Below are 25,543 nucleotides of genomic sequence, written 5' to 3'. Positions count from 1 at the left end.
CAAATATACCATCAAAGGTTCTCTTGGATGGTATATTTGCGATATCTCCTCCTCATCCTCCTTGAGAAAAAATGAACAGTAAAAATATAGACAGACTTTATATTAACCCTTGCTTTTAGTTGTTGTTCATCATAAGTGGTCACTTTCTCTGTTTCTACAAAGTCCGCGCTGTGTGTTGGCTCATAAATGATGGTTACTAAGAGGAGGGGCGGGAGGGGCAATCTGGCGTACATCCACCAGCACAACCATGGTGATGAGCGCTGAGTGGAGCTGTGTTTTTTTTCTGGCAGAATTTTTAAAAAAAATTTTCAGGGGACAAACCATTTATTTAGGCAAGGATGAATGCATGGATGGATGGATGGATGGATGGATGGATGGACGGATGGATGGGTGGTGTTTGGATAGATGGACAGGTGGATGGACAGATGGATTAATGAGTGGTGTTTGGATAGATGATGGTAGATGGACAGATGGATGGGTGGGTGGTGTATGGATGGATGAATGGATGGATGAATGGGAGGTGTTTGGATAGATGGATGGTGGATGGACGGATGGATGGCTGGCTGGATGAATAGATAGATGACGGCTAACAGAGTAGATGATATTGTTTTTTAGTTGTGTGATTGTTGGGTTTGTGTTGTGTTAATTTTGTGACATGTTAGCAATATGGGTCTCAAAAGTGGGTGTCACTTGGCGGGTGGAGTATTCTTCAAGACAAGGTGATGCAGTCACCATGGTTACTCCCCAGAAGCTAAGGACCACTGCTATGATGAGGATGTTTGCATTAAAGAGGTTGATTCATGCAGGATTGGAAGCACTGTCAAAGGAAGAAGAGAGTGCGGCGTCGCTTGTTGCTATGTTACACAGAAGGTTCGAAGAGATGCGGGGAGTGAAAAACACTGCTATTCTTTCTTACCCTACATTTGACATTCTTCTGGCAGACTTTACCATGCTTCTGAAACTCACCTTTACCTTGTCACTCCTTTCTTATTGTCTTGGTTTTTGTGCAACTGGGGAAGGTCATCACAACATGGTCAAGGCCACGTGGAGGAAAATCTTTTTTTTCAAGTTCAATCAGTAGCTTGTTGTCATGAGATGCAGACCTGGTTGCATTCTCCCACACAGTTGCCATGGTTACCAAGATGACTTTGTTGCCAACACAAACACTCTTGAATCTCAAGCGCTGCCTCGTACGAGTGCAGCCAAACGCACGGAAAACACCAAGCTTCAACAAGAAAGCCGGGCAATTTGTGAGCTTTAATCTTCAGCTTTTTTTTTTTTCCACACATGTTAATATTTACACACACACATGATAAAAAACTAACAATTCACATCATGTCATCATTCCGTGAGAAGGTGTTGTCGCACAAATGGAAGGTGTGGCCAACCGATAAATAAATATGTACAGTATACTGTATATTTAGAAAAATAAAAGTAAATGTTACAGTCGTACAAAAAACACAAGAACATGTGGAAAAGCAACCTTGGTAAGAACTAAACCTGACGGGAAAAGACACTTTTGACAACATGACATGACTTCCTGACATGTACGTACAGTATTTCATAACCATCATCATACTTCTTTAAATGTGTCACTAAAAGACAAGCTTGTGTTTCAGTGCTACGCTAATAAACTCCTTCGTTTCGACCCGCCGCTAACAAACAAAGCAAACAAAACTCTTTTGAAAACCACCAACAACATCAATTCACTTTCAACACAAACACAACATACTGTACATACTTCCCTTGTACACACTACTTTCTTCCCATACACTATATGTACATATTACTTACATGGCAACAAAATACACACAAAAAGTACATGTCAGTCCAATTTGCTTTGTGAGGGCTTATCTAGCTACTGTAAGTACTATACTCTATGTACTGTACTGTCTGTACCCTTTCTACTGTATGTACTGTAAGTACTGTACTGTATGTACTGTAAGTAGTGTATGTGTGATGCTGGCTTATGTATGTACAGTAAGTATTATAGTGTAAGTACAGTAAGCATGTGATGCTAGCTTATGTATGGTATCCAATCAAGTGCTTTGTACAGTTGCAGGCTTTTTGTCTGGTTCAGCTGCTGACATCAGCGATGAATTTATTACCCAAAACAAACAAAAACAAGTCACAGACGGAAGCTTTTTTTCGAACAGTCTTAAGTTCTCTTGCCAGTCATCCACGATTCCACCAAGAAGCGAGCTCAGCTCCTTAAAACAGTAGCAGTACAGCGGTATGAAAAAGTGGCATGGCCTCAAGACAGCGATTCATGCCAGACATCCCAGGAATCTGACTGAACTAAAGCAGTTTTGGAAAGAAGAATGGGTCAAGATTAGTTCTGATCGATGTGTCGTACTGATCTGCATCTACAGGAAGCGTCTGGTTGAAGTTATTGCTGCCAAAGGGGGGGGCCACAAAATATTAAATGTGATGTTCAGTTACTTTCCCCCCCTTTTGTCATTTGTTAAAATATGAAAACCTATAAATGTTTGGGTGGTTTTATTTAAATCAGACACTGTTTTTTGTCATCTGTGTCATTTTGACAAAGATCAGATCACATTTGTTGGTGATTTTATGCAGAAATGTGAGAAATTCCAAAAGGTTCAGATACTTTTTCATACCACTGTAAATGGGAGGTAAAGTTGAAGATAATGATTGTAAGCTAACAATAGTAGCATTGTTCACGCAGGATGTCGCTGATAATGGGAGGTACAACCGATAAATGTCACATAAATGTTTCATGATGACGTTTCAGCCATCTGGAGACTCAAAACACTTTATGCGATAAAAACAAAACAATGCACTTCCTGTATTACAGTTGCTTACACACACTGTTAGCGGCTAAAAAGGTACACGTATGTGTGCTGCTTGGTGGAAACAAGGCTTGAAGGCGAGTGATTGTCTTCCTCTGCATCTACACAAGTGACGGATATGAAAACGCGGGTATGGGGTGCGTCACCAATCAATCTTCAAAGATCTTATATAAGTCCCGTTGGACAATGGAGCTAAACTACGATGGCGCTACATGTCTTTGCCTGCTACTGCTTGGAAATACTTGATTTTATTTCATAAAAAGAGATCGTCCTGCATTGCAAGCCTTTTTTTTCCCCTCATGATTGTGTGCGCATGTTTCCTGCTAGCTAATTGTGCTAACATTCACTTCTAACGAATGTTAGAACGTTATCAATCAAAAACAGCCAAGCGACAAAGGGTTCACCATCACGTAACAATCCTGGCAAGTCAAAGGGTTTGTCATCAGAGAACAATCTTTTTTTCTTTATTATTATTCTTATTTTCACGAGAACACACCGGAGCAAATGCACAATACAGTCGACTTTCCAGGAGGCAAGCAAGCTTTTGATTGACAGATACGGAAAGAAAGAGAAAAGCAATGGTGTCGACTAGCCAGCGAAGAAGGTGCTAACAAATGTTTTACAAAGGAAGTAGAAAAGCACTCAAGCTGGAAACAAGCAGGAGGCGGGGTTTAACCTTTAACCGGTTGGAGGGGTGGAGACACCACCCTGTCACACGGACTGCTCCTTGGGGAAAGGCGGTCGAGGGCCGGGGGCGGAGAAGCCGGTGTTGGAGTACATGGGCTCATTGGAGGGGGGCTGGGCGTAGGCGTGCTGGGGCAGGAAGGTAACAGGCGGGTGTGCTTGGGTGGGCTGAGACTCGGCCAGGTGCTCCATGTCGCGCTGGTGGGTCATGTACTCGGCAGGGTTCAGCGGCTCTTCCGGATGTTTCCCAGAGTCCTGCCAGAGAGGACAAGGGGATGTTGTTGAGTGTCCGACATGGAGAGTCATCAGGCAAACGCTCCTGATTGCAGTTTTAAGACTTTTGCACAATTGCAAGAATGGACATTTTGCACTGGTGGTTCTTGATTCAGTACTTTGGGGTCTTGTTCATGAGTGAGGGATGGATGGATGAACATGAGATAGACAGGTTGATTGGTGTGGCGTCTGCAGCGACGCGGATTTGCTAATCTGGTAGACTGAACTGCGCATATAAATTTCAATCCGTCTCAGATTAAAGACGTTTGACACATACACTATATCTTTCTCTGTTTTAATCTTAATCTTTAATCTTAATCTTTTAATTTAAAAAGATGGAGTGCATTATTGCAAGGAGGATGAAGAAGAGATCCCGGTAAAGAATATTCAACCAAGGGTTCTCCTATTTGGCATTGACAGAGGTGGATCGCAAGCACGATGCCAGGATTAGCCTGCTGCTGTGTTTGATGTAATTGTAATCATTTTCTACTCCTATTCGTGGACACAGGAACAGATTACATGTCTCCGGCCAGGTGCTCAACAGTGATGGTGACCTGCATTGTGGTTTGATGTGCAGTCCAGTCCTGCGCATTTAATAGCAATTTGATTCCGTAAGATTACACTCTTACACCTTCTGTCCTCCCACTTGCACCAGTAGGAGGGACGGAGGCCTGTGTGCGCCGTGCTGCTCTGGACTGCGCCGTTCACAAAAATTGCAAAGTGCGCTGGCCACACCTTGTTGTCATAGCGTAGTTGCAGTGCAGGGTTGGTGCGCCACGTCTGGTCTACAAAAATAGAGCCCAAGGTGAGAAAGTCAGAGTAGAAGAGCTGCTAATCCACACCGGGACTTTGCGTTTATAAGTTAAGGTCCCTGGTCGGAACCCAATTCGATCCCGGCAAGAGATAATAAGCAAAAAGCAAAGCTTTACAAAGTTAATACTTTATAAAGAACTTGAAAAATGGCCTTCTCTGTTCTGCAGAGGTCAATGAGAATAATTTCACATGACAGAGCTCAGTGTCCTGCAGACGTTGTCATCCTGTGCTGCTTCCAAAGAACAAAATGTGGTCTCACTTGTAACAAGGTACACAGAATTACAGTAGTTACTGAGGAACTAATCAAGAACTAAGGAGGAAGTAAGATTTTTGTGTACCTTATTCTAAAGTGTTACCAAAAATGTCTGAATGCTGAAAAGAAGAACCGTTAGATGGGAAGTTCAGCAGAGAGCACAACATGATTGGTCCCAACAGCTTTGACCAAAATGATTTTTAAGTTGCAAAGTTTCATTTGATGCAAACAAATGATGAAAACAAACCAAAAAAACATAATAATGATGTTTGCATTAGGTGTGTAACTGTGATGCAGAGGCAAAATGAACATATTTCAGATTTGAATGAAAGTTAGCTTTTTCTGACGCTCAGATCAATGAGCTTAAAAGGCTTCACTTACCTTTTCCGTATATGAAGGAAAACACACCCAATATCTTATGAAAATGCCATTTTTAAGGACGTCCCAATCGACTCTCCTAAGCCAGCGCACATGCACAGTGTTAGATTGTATTGGGGATTGTATTTGTAACATTCCTAGTTGTGTGTTGTAACCCGGACATGGACACCGGTAACATGATATCATGAAGACTGCTACGTATCTATTGACAGATACCATTCAGAAGCGTACTAAACATCCTTATTTTGCATATTGCCTCCATGAATGTCATAGAAAAGGAGTTTCAACCAAGGCCAGATGAGTCAAACATGAATACTGAATGAAGTGACCAAAAGAAGAAGCCAATCAACTGATTTCACGGGTCCACTCCAACTCCATCACCACCACATACCCGGATATACAACACATACCCACACATCACCGACAGGCAGACTGTAACCTTTTTATCTTTAATCATTAAGAAAATATTTAAAAAAACACATCCATATATAAAGTGCTTAAATCCAATGCTTCATTTAATAGTATCCAGTCAATTTATTGATTACATTTTAAACTATAGATAGAGCTTTGATTGCTTTGCCTTTGGGGTCATCTCCCTCGTCACAGCAACGAACGATGCAGAGTCTGGGGATCTTTACAATCATTCAGGTTTCTTTTATCGCTAGAACATAAAAGTTAGCCGAGTTCAGAAGAAACACTCACCACAATTATGCCCAAGTAGATGATTAATAACATTCTTAACATGTGGTCATCCTTTTGTAGATACTGTTTAAGGCTGGATGCGTTTTTCTCCTTTAAATGTTGATTTCAGACAAAATGTTTATTTTTTTAAATAATCAACATGCCGCATCCGTCCATTGATTTTCTATGCCGTGTATCCTCACTAGGGTCGCATAGGCTGTCTTTGGTTAAGTGGCCAGAGTGCACCCTGGACTGGTGGCCAGCCAATCACAGGGCACATATAGACGAACAACCATTCACACTCACATTCATACCTATGGACAATTTGGAGTCGCCAATTAACCTAGCATGTTTTTGGAATGTGGGAGGAAAACCAGAGTACCCAGAGAAAACTCACACATGCACGTGGAGAACATGCAAACTCCACACTGAGATACCAGAGCGGGGAATCGTACTTGGGTCTCCTCGCTGTGTGGCCTGCGCCGTGCCAATATGCTGCAGACATTGAAATTGACATCTTTTCTTGACCCATAAACAGCACATGTAAATCCATTTTATTATTGTTATTTTAATGGTCTGCCACTGTATGGAATGCAATCAGTAAAACCCAATATTGCTTACATAGAGTCGATATACAACATGACACCAGAAATTTGTATACACCAATGCTGAGACAGCCGATTTTGGGGAAAAAAAATCCCAAATATCGGTGTTTATGTGGCCTTAGCCTAAAGGAAAGGATTTGATCGTACAAAACCCTTCCATATGAATACGAGCCCTTGTGCTAAATTTGAGTAATTTTCTACTGAATTACAAATGTTTTAAATTTGAAATTCCCAGACATTTTCATCAGAAACACAAGAAAGTGAGAAAAACAGCATAATGAAAATGAGAGTGAAAAAAGAGGGGACTTACGACTATTCCTCACACATCTCTACATCTAGGAAAACCAGCATCCCAGCTCTGGAGAAAGGATTTGGGAAATTTCCAGTAAGGTTATGAGTACAGAGTATAGAATATGTTCTATGGGTGAAGTGTGGGGGTATTTATTAGTAAGCAAGCTGCTAGCAAAACCGTTAGATGAGCTAACACATTGCCCAAACAACAAGGTTCCATCTGGGTATCAGCTAGCGGTGAGACAAACACAAACAAGGAGACAAAGACCTTGAGCGGTTGCAGGCGAGCTGGGAAACGTATTTGAGTTATTATGGGTGAGGGCTGTCCTTGTTCTTAATCTTGACATTTTGGGGCCAGCCGAGTGGACGGCGGAGTGAGAAACTCTCTTTTCCTGTAATTCCGACTTTAGAGAGAAACGCAAGGCATAGACTCACGGAATCATGTGCTTCTATTCCAGATCAAGAACCTCCGCTCTTTTATTAGATGTTCACCATACTTTTTTGTATGTAGCCAGGTGCAGTCGGTAGTAGGTACAATAAGTATTGTCGTTATTGTATGTGTTTTACAAAAGTATGTAAAAGAAATTTTATGTCTGTCGCTGTGTAGACTGGTCGGCTGGGAAGATATATGGTGATACATGCTTAGGTAGGTCAGGTGTTGTAGTATAGGTGTATAAATGGAGATGGATGTGTACTTTAGTTAAAGTGGGTCGGCGATGGTCAGGATGAGAGTACTACCTACTTTTCCGTTTCCGTCTCTGCAAGCAGTCTGTCTCTACGCTAAGCAGTTGCAATGTTTGACAATTTGTTTCCTTTCCATACCCAAAGCAAAGCGTGACCTAAACAGCGAGGTACCGGGATTATTGTAGAACAATAAACACCTAGTATCTAAGGGGGTGTTTTGGGGTTGCTGCATTTTTCCAGGAACAACAAATATTCCTACGCTGTCAGCTCACCTGAGGTCATGTTTTCTTTTTTTCCTCACAGAAGCTCAACAACAACAACAACAACGCGACTCCCTGAAAAGTCAGCTGTCAGATTTGACAGTAAAATTATGAACTGGTGAGAAAACAAATGTGTTGGAGGCGGCCCGGGTGGACCCAACCGCTGTTTGAGTCTCATAAATCTTCCAAAAGCAGTCAAAAGAGCACAGATCCTGATGGAGCCTGGCACGGTCAGATGTCTTACACGACATATCAGTGAAGTCACTCCTTTGTCGGCGCATTGAATGGATGGTAATTGGAATGTTTGGTTGTTTTAGAAGACATTTGGCCTCTCATCCGAGCAGGCTTCATCAGTTCATGCTCAAAGACTAGCTGGGACACGCACCAGTCAGACTGGATAGGACAGCTCAAGGCAAATTTCCACCTTGCTATGAGATGGGTCCATGACCATCGTTACATCAGAATGGGATGCTAACCAAGGTGATAGCACCCAAACCACCAACCAGGCGGGCAGAGGCCCCACTCCATTGTATCCTAACTGTCGTAATTTGACACCACAAAGGGCCAAGAACCATTCCTGTCCCGACATGCCTCCTCCTTTACAGGATAAATAGACTAGAGCTGCCCTATCTTGTCTAGTTGCTGTGTGCCCCACCTAGTCTGTAATCAAGCATGCTCCAATCAGAGGCCAAACGTCTTCAAAGACAATCCAATTGCCATCCAGTCCATTCCCTGAGAATACTAACTGCTCTTCTCGTCTCACACACTGACATTAAATCAAGGTTTTGGACAAATGAAATCAGGGGGTGCAACGGTAAACCATATTCCCGGTTTGGCATAACAATATAATGACCTGGATGAATGATAATATTCACAGGCAGTCTTCTAAGAGAACCTGAACAGTCCAGTTGCCATCCAGTCCGTGACCTGAGAATATCAGGTAGAACATAATATGGACACTCGGCATCAAGCACATTCACGGTTGGTGTCACGTTTGGGTTCCCTGTGGGGATAATAGCCCTGGTCTCCATCCCTACTGAACTATGTTTGGTTTTACCCACTTATCTTTTTACGTATCAGGAAGGCAAAACGTTCCCAAACAGGAGACTTTTACCATGGAAGTGGCTTTTTGGCCATGACTCCCGCTAGCTAAAGGCTGGACTGCCATGATGTCATGAACACTTCCAGTCCCCGTCTTTTAATGTGTACCACATGGGAAGATACGGAACCCAGCATACGGAAGATAGCCGATATAATACGCAGTCAGTAGTTCTTACAAACAAAAGGACAACTAAGTAAGATTGGCGGACCCGTTGGGATGTCCTCTGAAGAGAGTTATCTTGATTTTAAAAGGAGCTCAAATCCTGTATCTTCCTATAACATCGTCTTGTAATAACCACCTCAAGGTGATAAAACGTATTTCTAAGCGGCCACATGACATTCCGAGTAATCTACTGTATCAACGTCACCTTTCCCAAAAACGCCAATAGCCCGCAGATCCTCCCGACGGCATCTATCAGGTCAGACTTCCTGTCACTCCAATTAAAGTTCCTTCCAACTTTGAGCAAACACGAGGGACCGGGGGCCAGGGGGAACTTTATCAAGCACGTGCGTTTGAACTGTGCGCTAATCTAAATGAAATCTGGCTCACCTTGAAGTCATTCTGAGCGTGGATGAAGTGCTTTCAAGAGGAGCTGCCCAAATATCTGATCATGTAATAAGTCTGTCAAAGCAACACTTGAAAAAAAAAACACAATCATGCGGCGATTAACAGTCGGCTGATTCCTTTGACAGATTATTTTCCACCCCAAAGGAGACTTGACTTGTAAAGCTTTCATTGCACTGGAAAAAAAAAGGATCCCGGTCTGGATGAACGATCGCTTCAGTCAGGAGCTGGACTGAGGTTTTACCGAACAGCACAACCTGAGGGCAAGAGGCTAATGCCCTTTTCTACGTACAGGGAAAGCCGACATGTTGCGGCTGCAGCCTCATCACTTCTTGAGCTGCTGACTGAACATGCTGGGAGGGAGGGAGGGGGGGGGGGGGGGGGGGGGGGCAGACATGCTAACTTGTCAATATTCACTTGGCACTGTGACGCCCCACGCTTGTACTTTGTACACCACGCTAGTGGCTACAGTTTGTGTAGACATACGTAGTATTTAACTGATGCTCATATTTTGATTGCTTTCAGAAGTGCTGAAAATATCACTTTTCCATTTACAGAATATTTATTTCACTCTACCTGTTCTCAATGTCTACCATTTCTTCACTTTCTGTCTTTCACGTGTGACCATTTTTTTTACAAATAGACTCACCCATCACCACATCGCAGTTCAAACATTGTGGCTTTACTATCACCATTTTTCAAAAATCATGTGGTTAAATACAGCCTAGTTATAAAAACATTATATGTATGCTACACCCTCTACATGGATATTGTATTTATTAACAAGGAAGGAATACTTATCCAATTAACCGCCATAAACGAGGGATTAGTGAGAGAAAATAATTTCACGCAGCACACCAAGTAATCAAGACCGGTATCGCCTCAGGCAGTGTTTTTGTTTTGCTGAGTGATTATTTTTTTGTCACACCTAACCAATTCAGACGGAATTGGTAATCTTCTTCTCCATTCTTTTGATAAATGATTATTGTGGTAACCTCCAGCTCCATGAGAGTACACATGTACTACACAATAATACACATACACTGTAGAAGTACAGGTAGTGGTTCCCTGTCAGGATTTTTGCTGTGATGTGAAAAGCTGCTTTCTTTCATTGAGAAGATGTATCAAAGCGTCTCCTAGCAACCAGAGACATTGTCCAGAGCTGGACTTGTTTGTCTCCCTTGAGGCACGGCATGTTTTTCGGCTTTGTTTTGGAATGATTTGATTTTTAGGATTCGCTCAAAAAGATTCCATTCTCTCAAAAAGCAGAGAAGCTCATATTGTTGTTTTTTTTCTTTTTTACCAAACAACTTCTGGGCAAAATATCATGATTTGAAATACCTTTCTATCTCCATAGTTCATCTTCACATGGATGGAAGTGCATCTAAATATGAAGAGAAGGTCTGCTGCTCTTTCTCTGAGCACATCCCATCAGGGCCAAGAGCATCCCGAACCCAGACGTTGCCTGGTTGCTATGGAAACCAATCTGCCAACAAAGCCACTCTGTGCACCCCCCCTCCCCACATACACACGCTATGTACTCTTTCTTTATGCATGACGGGTTGGTGTAAACACTTGAGGAGAAACATTTGTGCGTCTCCGTGATTGGCTGCTTGATGGTGAACTATTATCAACGCTTACGGCTTCCACTCGATTCACATGACGATTTGTGTATGAAAAAGGTGAAGTGTATGATGCAGCGTTTTGACCCAATGTGATTTTGACACGTTGTTTGCTTCTGTTTTTGGTGCTGATCATCTGAGGCAGTGTTGCACCAACATGGCTATTTGATAAAACACATTTTGCCACTAAGGTGTGAAAAATAAATAATCACGGAAAAGGTTGTATGCACCAAACAACAGCTCAGAGTGCCTGGCCTTCTTGGGGCCCATGAAAAGGGTGGCGCCATGTCACCCTACGTCATCATCAGACCTGCAGTTGCAAGTTTTGGACACACAAGAGCTGAGTTGTCCACTTTTGACCACTTGCTGATGAGTCGGACTAGATGGTGGGGGAGGATGGCGTACGGAACGTTCGGTAGAGTCTCACGTTTGTCTTCAACTCTCAGCTCCAGCAGAGCCAGTCGACATCTGAGGTTTTACATACATGCATATATATATATATATATGTGTGTGTGTGTGTGTGTGTGTGTGTGTGTGAATGTGTGTGCAATGCCCTGCATGGTTCATTTTCATGGAGACTAAAAGTATTTGAAGTAAAAAAAAGTTGAGTGAAGGCTGAGGTGAGGTGAAATTTGTGTTCCATCTGATGGTTGTGTGTGGATGAAAGACAGGAACGTATAGAAACAAAATATCCATGTCGGTGTGGACATAGCCTGAGCCCGGAGGGGGCGTGCGTTAGTGATGTGGAAATAACAGCAGGACCGCACAGCAGCACCAAGAAAGTTGTCCGACACCAAAGGAGAAGGTGGACAGTGGGGGTGAGGATCTTTAAGAGGTCCCACATGTGACAGGAGAAGGAAGAGGAAGAGGAGTGCACGGGTCTGTGTACCTGCAGGCCAAAGTCTGAGGGGAAAGGCCTATAATGGCATGCGCTAGTGTGAGCTAGGCTGGATGGTTGCATACTCGACAAGGTCCCCGGGGCCAGACAGAGCGGAGCTTCGCGGGCTGGGAGACGAGGCCAAGGCTGCAGTATCCAGCTCCGCGTACTGGACCTCGCAGTCCTTGTGGCCCGAGTTCTGGAGACAAGAAAGGGCGAGAGGCGTGTGAGGACCGACAGCGGTGGAGAGATGAAGAGCGGCAGGTGACAATGCACGAGTGCGATGAGCGGCACCTGTGCATTACGACACAAACCGGCCAATGGGACACAAATGGGGAAAGTACACACAAACACGCTCACCATCTGCCAACACGAAAACTTCACACACTCGGTATAGCCAGACATGACAGGTACATTTACGTCCTCAGCTTGGTTTTCATTGGCGTATTGGAAAAACGATTATTCATCCATCCTTCCTATCATTATGAAGCAGAATTCAGCCCTGGATTGTTTACCCGCTAATAGCTGGGTTTAGACCCCGCTGTTACTTTTACCCTACTGTTGATTTTTTTTGCTGTTGCAATAGTAATCCTGCTATTCGTCCGTCCGTCCGTTTGTGTCGAGTTTGTGTCACAGGGGCAGCAGCCTAAGCCGGAAAACCCAGACTTCCCTCTCCACAATTATTGGTCCAGCTCCTCCCGGCAGACGAGTGAGGTGCTCCCGGGCCAGTTGAGAGACATCGTCTCCAATGTGTCCTGGGTCTTCCCTGAGGCCTCCTACCGGTTGGACATCTCCCCAGGGAGGCATCCTGACCAGATCTGACCTTATCTCTAAGGGAGAGCCCAGTCACCGTACGGAGAAAGCTCATTTCATCTGCTTGTACCTGACATTTTGTCCTTTTGGTCACCACCCAAGCCCTGACCATAGTGAGGGTAGGAACGTAGAACCACCGCTAAATTGAAAGCTTTGTCTTTAGGCTCGGTTCCCACAACAGATCAATACACAGCCCACATCACTAGAGACGCCTGCGCCTGTCTATCTTCTGCTCTATCCTTCCCTCACAAAAATATGTCTTTAAAAATATTCCCTCTGAGTCTTGCTCACAAATAAATCGGTTGTTTATTTAGAAAAACAGCTTCAAATGTTGGCTGTGTTTCACGGACAAAACACTGCAGTCATGCAGACGCTGAGATGCGGTCGTCAGCTAGCGTGTGTGATTGAAGGACCAATTGACCCGATGAGCAAGTGGCCCTAGTGACCGAGTTAATGACTCAAACGAGCTAATCAATGAACACAATGCCTTCAGCACCAAGCTGAAAAATAATTTTCTTCCCCTCCACTCAGTCTTCTCATCACACTGAAGTGAGTGCTTGAAGGCAGCATGTCAATAGTAAGGGTCTATGCACACGGAAATATTTTCAGGTCAAAGCGTTAAAGTATTTTATCCTTCCACTCCGGATGCCCTGAATCATTCCTTCATTCATTTTCTACCACTTATCCTAACGAGGGTCGCTGGGCGAGAGGCGGGGTACACCCTGGTCGCCAGCCAATCACAGGGCACATATAGACAAACAACCATTCACACTCACATTCATACCTATGGACAATTTGGAGTCGCCAATTAACCTAGCATGTTTTTGGAGTGTGGGAGGAAGCTGGAGTTCCCGGAGAAAACCCACCCATGCTCAGTGGCTCGGGCAGACGTCTCCCTGCGGAGGTGTTCAGGGCACGTTCAGTGTCCGGTAAGAGGCTCCGGGAAAGACCCAGGATACTTTGGTGACACTATGGCTCTCAATCGGCCTACGAACGCCTCGGCATCGACCGGGAAGAGCTGGTTAAAGTAGCGTCGGAGAGGCAAGTCTGGTCTTCTGCTTAGGCTGCTGCCCTCGCTATCCCACCTCAGACGTGAAGAAGAACATGGATGAAATGTACAGCACTTCCCCTGGACGACAACCGGATTTCAATCCATTTCCCTGAACTTTGAGGTGCACACATTATCAGCAATGATTTTAGTCATGTAAAAAAGCGGTCATCAATAAAAAATCCTGCAAATCGTGTAAAAAAAGGTTCCTGCAAGACAAGAATATGAATAATATCAGAGTTCCTGTGCAGGTAGGAGTTTTATCGTTAGTGTGTTCTGATGGACTGCCGTGGTCTGCATATTGATTTTCAAGAAGTTAAGAAGTTAAAAAAATGTATCAAAAAAGTAAATAAACATTGAAATGTTTGCTGTAAAAAAAAAAAACAAAGAAAATCTTCTTCTCTGACGGTTAATGCCAAAAACGTGAAAATAAATGGTAAAATTAACAATTAAAATCAGATGTGGTCCACCTCGTTGGGTCATGGGTTTGGATGGAGGGCACAGAGAGAGGCGGGAAATGAAGACACCTCATTGCTCTCCATCTCCACCCAAGGGAGAAAGACAAGCAGAAGATTGAGGCTTTTACATAAATTCACATTCAGAATTCACATCTGCGGCCTCTCATTCCCGCCCTCACCGCTGGCCTGCTGCGCTGGCTGCTTATTTAAATATGTGGAATATTTGTCATGGGCTGGGTGCAATCAGGGGGAAAATTGGAGCCACCTCGCGATGGGAATGGGCACATTGTGTTTTAGCCTTGCAGAATCATCATTAGGAACTCTGCACTTTGCGAGCGAGCCAATCATGCTAAACTTGTAAAGTCAAATGGGATGTGCTACGACACCCGACCCGGTGTGGGTCCAGGTGCCGTCACAAGTTTCCATCAACAGCAGTGCAATTCTAACACCATACACAGTACGTATCTCCAACTCACAAACACCTACCACATTGTCTGGGACCAGCGCAAGATGCATTCACGGACACTCCGAACATCACAACAATATCATTTTCATGCGTGTATGTGTGGTCTTAATCACCAGAAAGAGAGAAAAACACTAAGTGGATATTCTTATCACTTGGTCATTTAACAAATGCAATTGGATGTGCTCATTTATGCTTGGAAATCCCAGTGTCCAAACATGTGAATTCAAATTAAATGACATGCTTTGAATGTAACTCTTCTAAATGAGTCACAGTGTGAGTGAATGAGTGAATGATATCCATCCTGTAATGCTTCTGCTGTTGAAAAATGTATGTAAATGTAAACATTGTGTGGGGCGAGTGCTGATCCAAATGAAGGTTGTTTGGCCTTGGTGGAGGTTCACATGAAGGTCACATGTTTATTTAACAGATATTTCATTATTGTGTGTGTGTGTTGTGATAGCAATGAGCCTAATGTTGGTGTGTGTTATCACTTGATTGTCTTATCTTTCCTTGTTTTTGGCAGAGAGAAAATAATAGCAGCGTCCTCTGATCAGTCAGTGCTTTGCAAGTTATTGCATAAGATTTGAACACAAAAGCAAACATGGTCTAAAGTCAGTAGAAGATGATGATAATAAAGTCATGTGAAAAGATGAGGTGGGGGAACTCTTCTACTGATAAAGGGTGAAAATAGTAGCACCCCCACTGTGTTGTGGTGCTACGGACTCAATCGAACCAGACTGTGAAAATCTTTGGCCAAAGAATTGCCAACGACATGCACCCCAGCGTCTCCGTCCATCCATTTCCTGTACCGCTTGTCCTCACCAGGGTCTATCTGACCTGGGGAAGCAGTCCACTGTCAACACCGAGGATGGTGTTCTGCTGACCACCATTTGAGGACACATTGGAGAAGTTTCGGGAGTGATGCGTCGAGAGGAGCCGGACGAAAAGGGCCTGAGCTTCCCTTCGCGGATAAACAAAAGAAGTGCCACTAATATCTATCTTTTTTTGTTTTTACTTTGTTTACTTCGTTTGGAGCACCTCGGACCAAACCATCATAAACCAGCATAACAGTTGAAGTATTTTTGGTGTACACCAAACCAAGATTGATGTCTGACACAAAGCTTCCTCTATTTGGCCTCAAAGGTCAGCGGCTGCAAAAGAAATTAATAATAAACTCCAATATAAAGTGGAAAAAAACACAGCGATACCACGTTGGTGTCACGACCCACACTGCTGTGAGACCTCAGCAGCAGGCTGTGTCACAAGCCAGGCGGCGGGGAAGCTCATTTAAACCCCACTTTCACGTCCACAAACATTTACACAAAGCACCGTAAACACACACACACACACTCTCTGTGTCTAAACCCCTCAAAACTTAGTGTAACTCAAACCAGAAACTCCAGCCAAAGCACACTAAAGCTTGGACTGGAGTGGGGGGAGTGTGTGTGGGTGGAGGGGGGGTCTTGAGCTAACAGAGCTAACCTTTCCTGATCAACACTTGCAATGATGCTACGTATGGAAGTGTGGCCATGAAAGGAAGTCATTAAAGCTTAGGATTATGTGGAAGTGAAGCTGGCTGAGGTGGGGGCGGAAGGAAGGGGGGGCATTGGGGTCAGGTGTGTGCGGGTGGTGAGGTGCTGGTGTAAATAATGAGATAAAGAGCTTAGCCCAAGTAGTGAGTGGATTTACAGGCCTGGCATGTCATGAAACCTCCAATCTACTTTTTACCATCAAGAGCCGAGGGGGGATGGAGTATCAGGGATGGAGGTGATGGAGGGCGGCCAGCAGAGGTGAGAGGAGCTCATGGTGGAATTTCAGCACAAATCAAGTGTAAAGGTGTAAATCATTGCACATCAGACGCTTGGTTTCTTCGCTGGCAAATTACGAGCAGCAGAAAGCGGGCGGCCACCGGGAATGCCTCCGTGATGGAGTCGCTGGGGGCGGGTACTCACCGTCTTATCGGTGAAGGGGGTGGAGTCAGAGGGCGCCATGTCGTAATAGGGTGGCTGGAGGGGGAGCTTCTGCATCTCCTCGTCTTTGTCCAGATGGACCACCTGCAGGAGACACAGCAAGCATCTGTACCGTTATCTCTATTCATACTAGAGTAAGCACTATTAGCGTTATTAATATCACCATGATCATTAGCAATATTCTCTCCGCTAATGTTATTGTGATTTATATCAATATTAATATTACCATTCACTATTAGCCATTCATTATAACCCCTGGTACCATAGAAAACTACACTATATTTCCAATATAATATAATTGATTTTTTTTTATGTTAAATTATGCTCATGTTTGGCCCTTTGTATTGAGTTGTGGACTCTTATAGAGCAGCTACACACAATAACCCGCACACAAAGCTTTCTAGATCTTCCAGCTGTATTCCCTTGGATTTTTATTGCACCCACGGCCTGCCTCCAGACACACCCACTCTGCTGTGATTGGTCACACTCCCGAGGACTTCCAGACTACTACCGAACCCCAATTTCTAATTTTGTGGGCATAGGAGCTGATGAATAATGAATGATAAATGAATAAACCTTTGCAGCAGCTCATGATCCACTGGCTTCATACCATGTATGAACTCAAAGACTGGTAAGGTTGGTATTGTATGGTATGGTGTTTATTGAGTGCAGACAATCTTGGCACAACATCGCAGGTGGAAATGTGGTCATTACATGTTTTTTGTGGGACTACCCGTGCTTGTGGTGGAAAAGACTGTTAGAAACTCCAGACATGGAAAAAAGAACATGCAAACACAACCTGCTGAGAGTGGTGGTCCTACCTGGATGTCATCAGACGTCAAGTGCCCCTTCATGTCGCTGTTCTTCTTCTTTGGCGGCGGAGGGGCGGGCTTGTGCGCCGGCGGGAGGTCGGTCCTGTTAAAAGAGAGCGCAAAGACGGCATGACCTTCGGCGGCGACAGTGGCGGCCGCCCGTCACATAGCGCTCAGCACTCGGTAATGAGAAGTCCTGCCTGCACTTGCCTTCTCTCGCCTCGGCTTTTCATAGCTCTCGACTTGGCGGCTGTGTGGCGGCGGCCTTGCGCCCTTTCAAAGGCTGGAGCGACACTGTGCTAACGAGAGTGGGCTGTAATTGGACACTGAGGTGAGGGCTGGGGGATGGGGGTGAGGGGTGGGGTATAAGGGGGCAGGGAGAAGCGCATGTGTGAGTCAGGTACTCTACGTGGTTCCAACCTCATGCCAAGTCTTTGATTGGCATGTCCTCTTGAGGGCTGACTCTGAAAGCTCCATGTGTGCCCCTTCGTCCCTACAGTCTGGTGACCACATGTCCTCTTTTCCCGCTTTCATCTTCATATAAATTGTCATAGGTGCCACTGTTTTGCACAAATTCCTACCGTAGACTCCAAACCAAAACAGGACTCTTCGACTCAATCGTTCCTTCGCTTCTTAAGCAAAGATCCTCTATATAACAGGAACACTGTTGCTCCAAAAAAACCTGAAACAAGCGTCAGAGATCCTCTATATGACAGGCGTGCTCTCTGTTTTTAATGAGTGTTTTGAATGGCAGAATGCAGTGAAATGTCTGATAACCTGAGATGTCGCCACTTTTGTTGGGCATTACCAGACCTGACCAGGGTGGCCATCACGTGACCTGACCAAGGTGGCCATCATGTGACCTGAGCAGGGTGGCCATCATGTGATCAGACCAGGGTAGCATTACCTGACCAAATCAGGGTGGCCATCACGTGACCTGACCAGGGTGGCCATCATGTGACCAGACCAGGGTGGCCATTATCTGACCAAACCAGGGTGGCCATCATGCGACCTGACCAGGGTGGCCATCACGTGACCTGACCAGGGTGGCCATCATGTGACCAGACCAGGGTAGCATTACCTGACCAAATCAGGGTGGCCATCACGTGACCTGGCCAGGGTGGCCATCATGTGACCTGACCAGCGTGGCCATCACGTGACCTGACCAGGGTGGCCATCATGTGACCAGACCAGGGTAGCATTACCTGACCAAACCAGGGTGGCCATCACGTGACTTGACCAGGGTGGCCATTACGTGACCTGTCCACAGTGGCCATCACGTGACCTGACCAGGGTGGCCATTACCTGACCAAACCAGGGTGGCCATCATGTTACCTGACCAGGGTGGCCATCATCGGACCTGACCAGGGTGGCCATTACTTGACCAAACCAGTGTGACCATCACGTGACTTCACCACGGTGACCATCATGTGACCAGACCAGGGTGGCCATCACGTGACCCTGGATGAAACGGGGCAAACACGAATCTGTGTTCAAACTGTTGGAGATCATTATTTGCCATAGGAGGTGTCACTGTGCTCTTGTTACGCCATAGAAGCCTTCACCCTGGAACACGCTAGCAGCCACACGTCGCATGCCGACATGCTCGATAATGAAGAAGAGCGGCGTGCAGCAACAGGTCTTATCTGCGACGCTCGGTGTCCTTATTGAATAACATGACCTTTCTTGCAAGGCCAAGCTGGCGTTTTAATGTGCAGAAAATTTGTGCATGAGCGCACCTCTTGACTTCTTTCACGCTTGTTATTTCCGCTCCGTATTGCCTCCTGTGTACGGCGGCCGTTTGCCAGCCCTCCTGCCTGCGGCGGCGAGGCATCATGCAGCGCCATGCCTCGTTTAAAAAAGAACCGTGGAAAAGGAGGTATATCCATTTTCCATCCTCAGCAAAGAAAGAAGCTGCAGCTTCCGGAGGCGAGACGGTGAGCTCATTAGCCGACGTAATCCTGATAGTCGCACACAACGTGACACAACGTGACAACGTGACAACGTGACACAACGTGACACAACGTGACGGCTTCTTTTCTACCAATTCTTGCTGGGGATGAATTTCCACCAGCAGGATCTTCATATGCCTTGTGGTCAACCTTGTTTCCCGATGATGATGATGATGATGACATTTGATCGGGGGCCATCATGTCTCAGGTGACTCCCAACCCCCCCACACACACACCCACATTTTTCTTCCCACTGAGTTTGTCATCAAGCCTGGGGGGTGCTGCCTGCAGATCAACCGTCATCATTGTGGGACGTCACAACACACACAACACAGCTGGTGTGTGTGTGTGTGTGTGTGTGTGTGTACGTCAGTCAGGCTCCATTTCATTTTTTAGTTTGAACCTTTTAGAAGATGGAGATGGTCTATGGACCATTTGGTGCTCCTGAGGTGTTTTGGCCATAAAGTAACTCATCATCACCATTTCATTGTGTCGAGTGGCTTTTTTTTTGCATTCTTGACCGTTGATGCTCCATGTTAGGAATCTCTTTTCAGGAGTGGAGTTTGGAACCGGCCGAGTCTGATTGTGTGATTGTTGTTGTTTCCTTTCATGTTTCACGTACAAATCTCCAACATTCCAATATTTTTGTTTCATATCATGATTCCGTTCACAAACACAAACAAAGACCCACAAATGAGAAAAAAAAATGTTTTATTTTGATCCAGACGCACGAGACTCGCTGGAGAAGAAGAATGCAGCGTGTCTCTGCTTAGCCACTAAAGAAGAACATTTTCCACTTCATGATATCTCGCAGGTGGCAGTGCGCCAAGGAAAAGGAAAGCCATCACCATGGAAGTGAAAATGAATCTTAAACATCTCTGAGAGAAGAACACGCCTACCAATTTTGGCTGCTCAACAATGGCGACCATCATTAAACTTGTTGACCCCCAAAGACATCTTCATATGTTTTTAGGGTTTTGTTAGGGAAGAGGCAAAAGGAGGAGATGACACCTGTTTATGACAGGAATGTCAAAATGAAAACCCCGCACAACACAAGTTAGTAAAGGCTTAAAAGAAAAAAAAAAAAAAAAAACAAAACAAAAACAAAAAAAACAGTTCAGCAAAAAGCCAAAATAAATACCGTATTTTCTGGACTATAAGTCAATCCGGAGTATAAGTCGCACAAGGCCAAAAATACATCATTAGGTAGAAAAGTCGCACTGGAGTATAAGTCGCATTTTTTGCGGGTAATTATTTTACTAACTACATCTTGGAAGGCAAGTTCTAACAATAAAAGAATAGAGATGTAAGATATGCTAACACAATGGTTATTCAGCTACACAAAAAATAAACATGAACAGAAAAGGTGTCCAGTATTTATGTAAATAAAATTTCCAAGTCACTCTGGAGTATAAGTCACAGGAACAGCCAACCAATGAAAAAAAGTGTGACTTATAGTACGGAAAATACGGTAGTATTGTGCACACTAAAAGATCACTGTCACTATTAGAGCAGCTTTAAGTCTATTTGATAAGAGCTTTTTTGCATGTAAAAACATACATGAAGGAGGACGTGGGAGAGCGTGGAGGAGTGTAGCGTGCAGACGGTAACGCTTTGTGGGGACATTTCAACACATGCACACACAACGTTCACATACTGCTATTATATTTGTAAACAAAGCGTTATTTCAATGTAAAACAAGCCTTATTTGTGTTGTTTCTGTTGTTTAGATATTTGAGCTGTCACAAAAGCCAAACATCTCGGGATCGTAATAGATGTAAAAATGAGCTGATATGAGCATTTTAAAAATATACAACATAAAGTGGGGAGAAATATTTCAATATTGAACAAAGCAAAATTTGTTCTTGATGCAAAATCACACCATCCTCTTGTTGCTCTCTGGTTCTACCATATCTAACTTATTGTGTGGAGATATGGCTAATAACTATAAAAGCAATCTTCACTGGCTAAATGTACTGAAAAGGAATCAGAGAGGATCATCCTTAATGCCGTTCCTGATTGGACTGCCGTCTCCGGGTCCTGCCCCAAGCAAAGGAGTTAAGCACCCCGAGGGACGGATGCTACCTGAGATGAACAGGCCAATTGGGCCGGTGTCTGCCTTGAAGTGGAAAGGCAAGGAGCTGAGCCGAAAGGCAAAGCTCTCAATTACGTTGAGTTCCTACCCTGACCTCGGGTCATGACCTCTGGGTAGTGACCAAAAGGACAAGATGGCGGGTACAAGCGGCCGAAATGAGTTTACCGTAGGGTGGCTGGGTTTTCCCTTAGAAATAAGGTCAGAAGCCTTGTCATCCCGGAGTAGGCTTATCTGGTCAGGATGCCTCCCTGAGGAGGTGTTCAGGGCACATCTGGGAAGACCCAGGACATAATTTGTCTGCTGTGTTCTCCTAGTCTACAATCAAATATTAAAATTCTTAATATGATGGTCGAGGCCAGGGTTCATGTGGTTTTGTTAGGAATGGAAGAACTTTCACATTCATTCACACACGGGGGGGTATTCTATTTTGCATTTCTTTATTTTATTTGGTGTATTCATGATGCATTTCATTGATTTACTTTAAAACATCATCATCTGCTAGCAAGTCTTACGATGAGAAAAACTATCCTAACTAACCTAAAACTAATCCTATTTTTAAAAAAGTTAGAAAAAGTCCGTCAAATCCTCCTGGGGCATTATATTTCCTAACAATGCTTTTTCTGTCATTCTCCGTGGCTGACACTGCTGCGGTTATGTTGACGTTTGTTGACACCTTTGGTAGTCAACAAACTCACTTTTCTTCTCCGCTCCACTGGAGCAACACTGCTTCATTTTTCTCCAAACTGCGGCAACACATGAACTAAGACTACGTTAAATCAAAGAATCAAATCAATAATGACTTTTTATGAGACGTTTGTGGGCCCCTGGAAATGTCAGGGGCCCTAGGCCATTGCCTAATGGTAAGTCCACACGAGAAGAATAAATCCGCCGTGTGATGTTGAATGCTAAAAGCAGCTGTTGGCGCGGCTAGCTCCGTTTACGGGAATGTTTCTTCTTGAGGAATGAAATCCAAAGAGTTCCAAATGTTCCCAAGTCCAATAAGCAGAACAGTCCTTCTTTTGGCATTGGTTCCTCACTTTGTACTAATTGTTCCCCCAATGACGGAAGCTAATCCAGCTAACAAACTAGCCAGCCAGCTAGCATGCTGAGCGCCATACTGTCAGATTCTGTCCCGGTTCCCACTCCGCAGCCTTCAGCCGTGTGACGGTGCCACGAGGGCGGGGCAGAGCGCCTGCGTGGCGGCCTGTCTCACCGCCCTGCGCTAATGGAAGCTGACAAGCGCCACAAGCACGAAGCGCCGGACAGGGTTGGCGGGGAGTGTGAGCCTCATCCAGGTTTGCACTCGGGCGTCCACCTTGAGGACCTCTGACCCCCGTCATGCTCGGCTGGATACGGCGAGCTCAGGGGGAGACTTAAGGGGGAAAACATTGCTAATCCCCAAAGTGAGAATAGTAATCTGGCGGGGAGATTTAGGGCCAAGACTGCATTTTGTGACCCGCAGGCCATGTTTTTATCACGATAAAGACTTCCGCCTTCAGCACCACGATGTCGCTGTTTGACCAACGCTGGAGCTGACCCTCGCTGCTCTCATTGATTTCGGCTGATCAAAATCTTATTTGGCAATTTAAATGCTAATGATACTTTTAATTGCCAGACGATAAGAGCGATTTGATCTTCAGGAGGCAATTACTTGAACACTTTGTCTTGCGCCGCCCCTGGCAAACCACAAAGACTCCGAGGAAGGAAAAAAAACACAAAAGTACAACAACTGGGTTTTGTTCTCAGACATGTTTATCACAAAAATATCCTTCATTATGGCACAATTTACAATTATACACAACCGGCTTACATCCAAACCTCAGGCATTGATATGACGATACACACGCACGCACACACACACACACACACACAAGACGTGATGGAAACACTGCATGGGCAATCTTTCACATTCAGCAGCAGTTTGTAACGGAACAACAACCAGCACAGCAACACTTTGCTTACAGCAGCTGCAGGAGTGCAGATGTTGACATGAGAAGTCTGGTCTTACACACCTGACATTAACGCCAATCATGCACTTCCTGTTCCTTCCACCAGGAGTGTTTGCATACTGGCCAGTGTTATTGCTGTCTGTGTGCGCTTTTCACATGTACTTGTTAAAGGAAAAGTGCACTTTTTGGGGGGAAAGGGGGGGGGGGGGATTTTGCCCATAATCTACAATCCCAATCATCTATCTATTAGGGGTGGAGCCGAACCCGAATACGATATTCGGAATGAATGCATGGGTTTTCTCCTCCCACATTCCAAAAACATGCTAGGTTAATTGGCCACTCCAAATTGTCCATAGGTATGAATGTGAGTGTGAATGGTTGTTTGTCTATATGTGCCCTGTGATTGGCTGGCCACCAGTCCAGTCCCGTGACCTTTGTGAGGACACGCAATAGAAAATGACTGACTTTTTAAAATATTAGTATTGGGGAACAATTAAAACATCCCATCAGAAAGCTTTGTTTCTTGCCCGGATCAGCCAATGTAATGCTGCGTTGCACACCTCTATTATCGATCTATCATCCATCCATCAGATAAACAGCTGCCTATTTTTTTTATCTGTTTTTATGTCTTTAGAACACACAAAAAAGGGAAAGATGCATGTTCATGTCTCATATAAGGATTGTGGATCTTGGGCAACATTGTTTTTTTAAAGTGCACTTTTCCTTGACAGTTTTCATCTGCTTTGCTTCTTCAACTTGCATGTCAATAAAAAGGAATATGTTTGTTTGGCCACAATGCAAAAGTATACGTTTTCCTTTCTAAAAGTACCAGTTCAGGCACCATTTAATACTGCCAGATAAAATGTAAACGCTAAGCATCCCCGTCCTTGAATAGTCTAATGAATCAAACCATTGTTTATCTCGTGAATGTACATACTTCTCATTCAATATTCAATCTATCAATCAAATTTATTCTTATTTCTTCATTTTTATCTGCTGCTGTTATTGCTGTTGTCAACTTCCCACTGGCTATTTTTTTAAAGTCATGTTATTCCCATCCATTTCAATACAAAAGGGAAGTTTTGGTGTTAAAACATGTCTGACATCCAGTATTTCTACCCGGCTAGCTTCTTGTTTCACCAGATACTTGAAAATGTTTTAGATTCTTATTACGTGTTGGAATCCTTCTGGGTGTTGATGCACTCGTGTTTGCATCTTATCTCTTCATGTATACACCTGGTGTAAACACCTTTTGGTCATTCATCATCATTCACCAAAGACGATCTTCAGCTTCCTCTTTTCTGCTCAAGTGTACTTTGATGCATTTTAGTCCCAAGTTGTTTTCACTTTGGGTTTGATAGTTTGCATCAAAGCGGCGGCTCCCATTCCAGGAGTGATAGTTTGCATCAAAGGAGCTCCCATTCCAGGAGTGATAGTTTGCATCAAAGGGGCGGCTCCCATTCCAGGAGTGATAGTTTGCATCAAAGGGGCGGCTCCCATTCCAGGAGTGATAGTTTGCATCAAAGGGGCGGCTCCCATTCCAGGAGTGATAGTTTGCATCAAAGGAGCTCCCATTCCAGGAGTGATAGTTTGCATCAAAGGAGCGGCTCCCATTCCAGGAGTGATAGTTTGCATCAAAAGGGGGCCCCCATTCCAGGAGTGATAGTTTGTGTCAAAAGGAATTCCCATTCCGGGAGTGATAGTTTGCATCAAAGGGGTTCCCCATTCTAGGAGTGATAGTTTGCATCAAAAGGAATTCCCTTTCCGGGAGTGATAGTTTGCATCAAAGGGGGTCCCCATTCCAGGAGTGATAGTTTGTGTCAAAAGGAATTCCCATCCCGGGAGTGATAGTTTGTATCAGAGGGGTTCCTCATTCCGGGAGTTATAGTTTGTATCAAAGGGAGCTCCCATTCCGGGAGTGATAGTTTGCATCAAAGGGGTCCCCATTTCAGGAGTGATACTTTGCATCAAAAGGAATTCCCATCCCAGGAGTGATAGTTTGCATCAAAGGGGTTTCCCATTCCAGGAGTGATAGTTTGTATCAAAGGGGGTCACCATTTCGGGAGTGATAGTTTGCATC

General features: G+C 44.5%; 1 protein-coding gene across 5 annotated transcripts in view; it reads right to left on the bottom strand.

Moving 5' to 3' along the window:
* Positions 1-1,238: 1,238 nt before the first annotated feature.
* Positions 1,239-25,543, bottom strand: part of nectin1b (nectin cell adhesion molecule 1b) — a 121,257-nt gene continuing 96,952 nt past the window's right edge. Inside the window, exons 8-11 of one of the 5 annotated variants that reach the window (XM_078792617.1) lie at positions 17,477-17,572; positions 16,638-16,739; positions 11,987-12,099; positions 3,572-3,752 (exon numbers count right to left, since the gene is read on the bottom strand). In XM_078792617.1, the coding sequence (XP_078648743.1) occupies positions 3,722-3,752; positions 11,987-12,099; positions 16,638-16,739; positions 17,477-17,572 (342 nt within the window). In that variant the 3' untranslated portion in view covers positions 3,572-3,721. Of the gene's footprint in view, positions 3,753-6,289; positions 6,859-11,912; positions 12,100-16,637; positions 16,740-17,476; positions 17,573-25,543 lie in introns of those variants that run through there. The other 4 variants (XM_078792616.1, XM_078792615.1, XM_078792613.1 and 1 more) reach the window with 4 other exon arrangements.

The sequence above is a fragment of the Doryrhamphus excisus genome, linkage group LG8, assembly GCF_037039965.1.
Source record: "Doryrhamphus excisus strain RoL-2023G ecotype Guam linkage group LG8, RoL_Dexc_Guam_v1.1, whole genome shotgun sequence".
NCBI lineage: Eukaryota > Metazoa > Chordata > Actinopteri > Syngnathiformes > Syngnathidae > Doryrhamphus > Doryrhamphus excisus.
The sequence above is the reverse complement of the archived record's forward strand: the minus strand, read 5'-3'. Positions and strand labels throughout refer to the sequence as shown.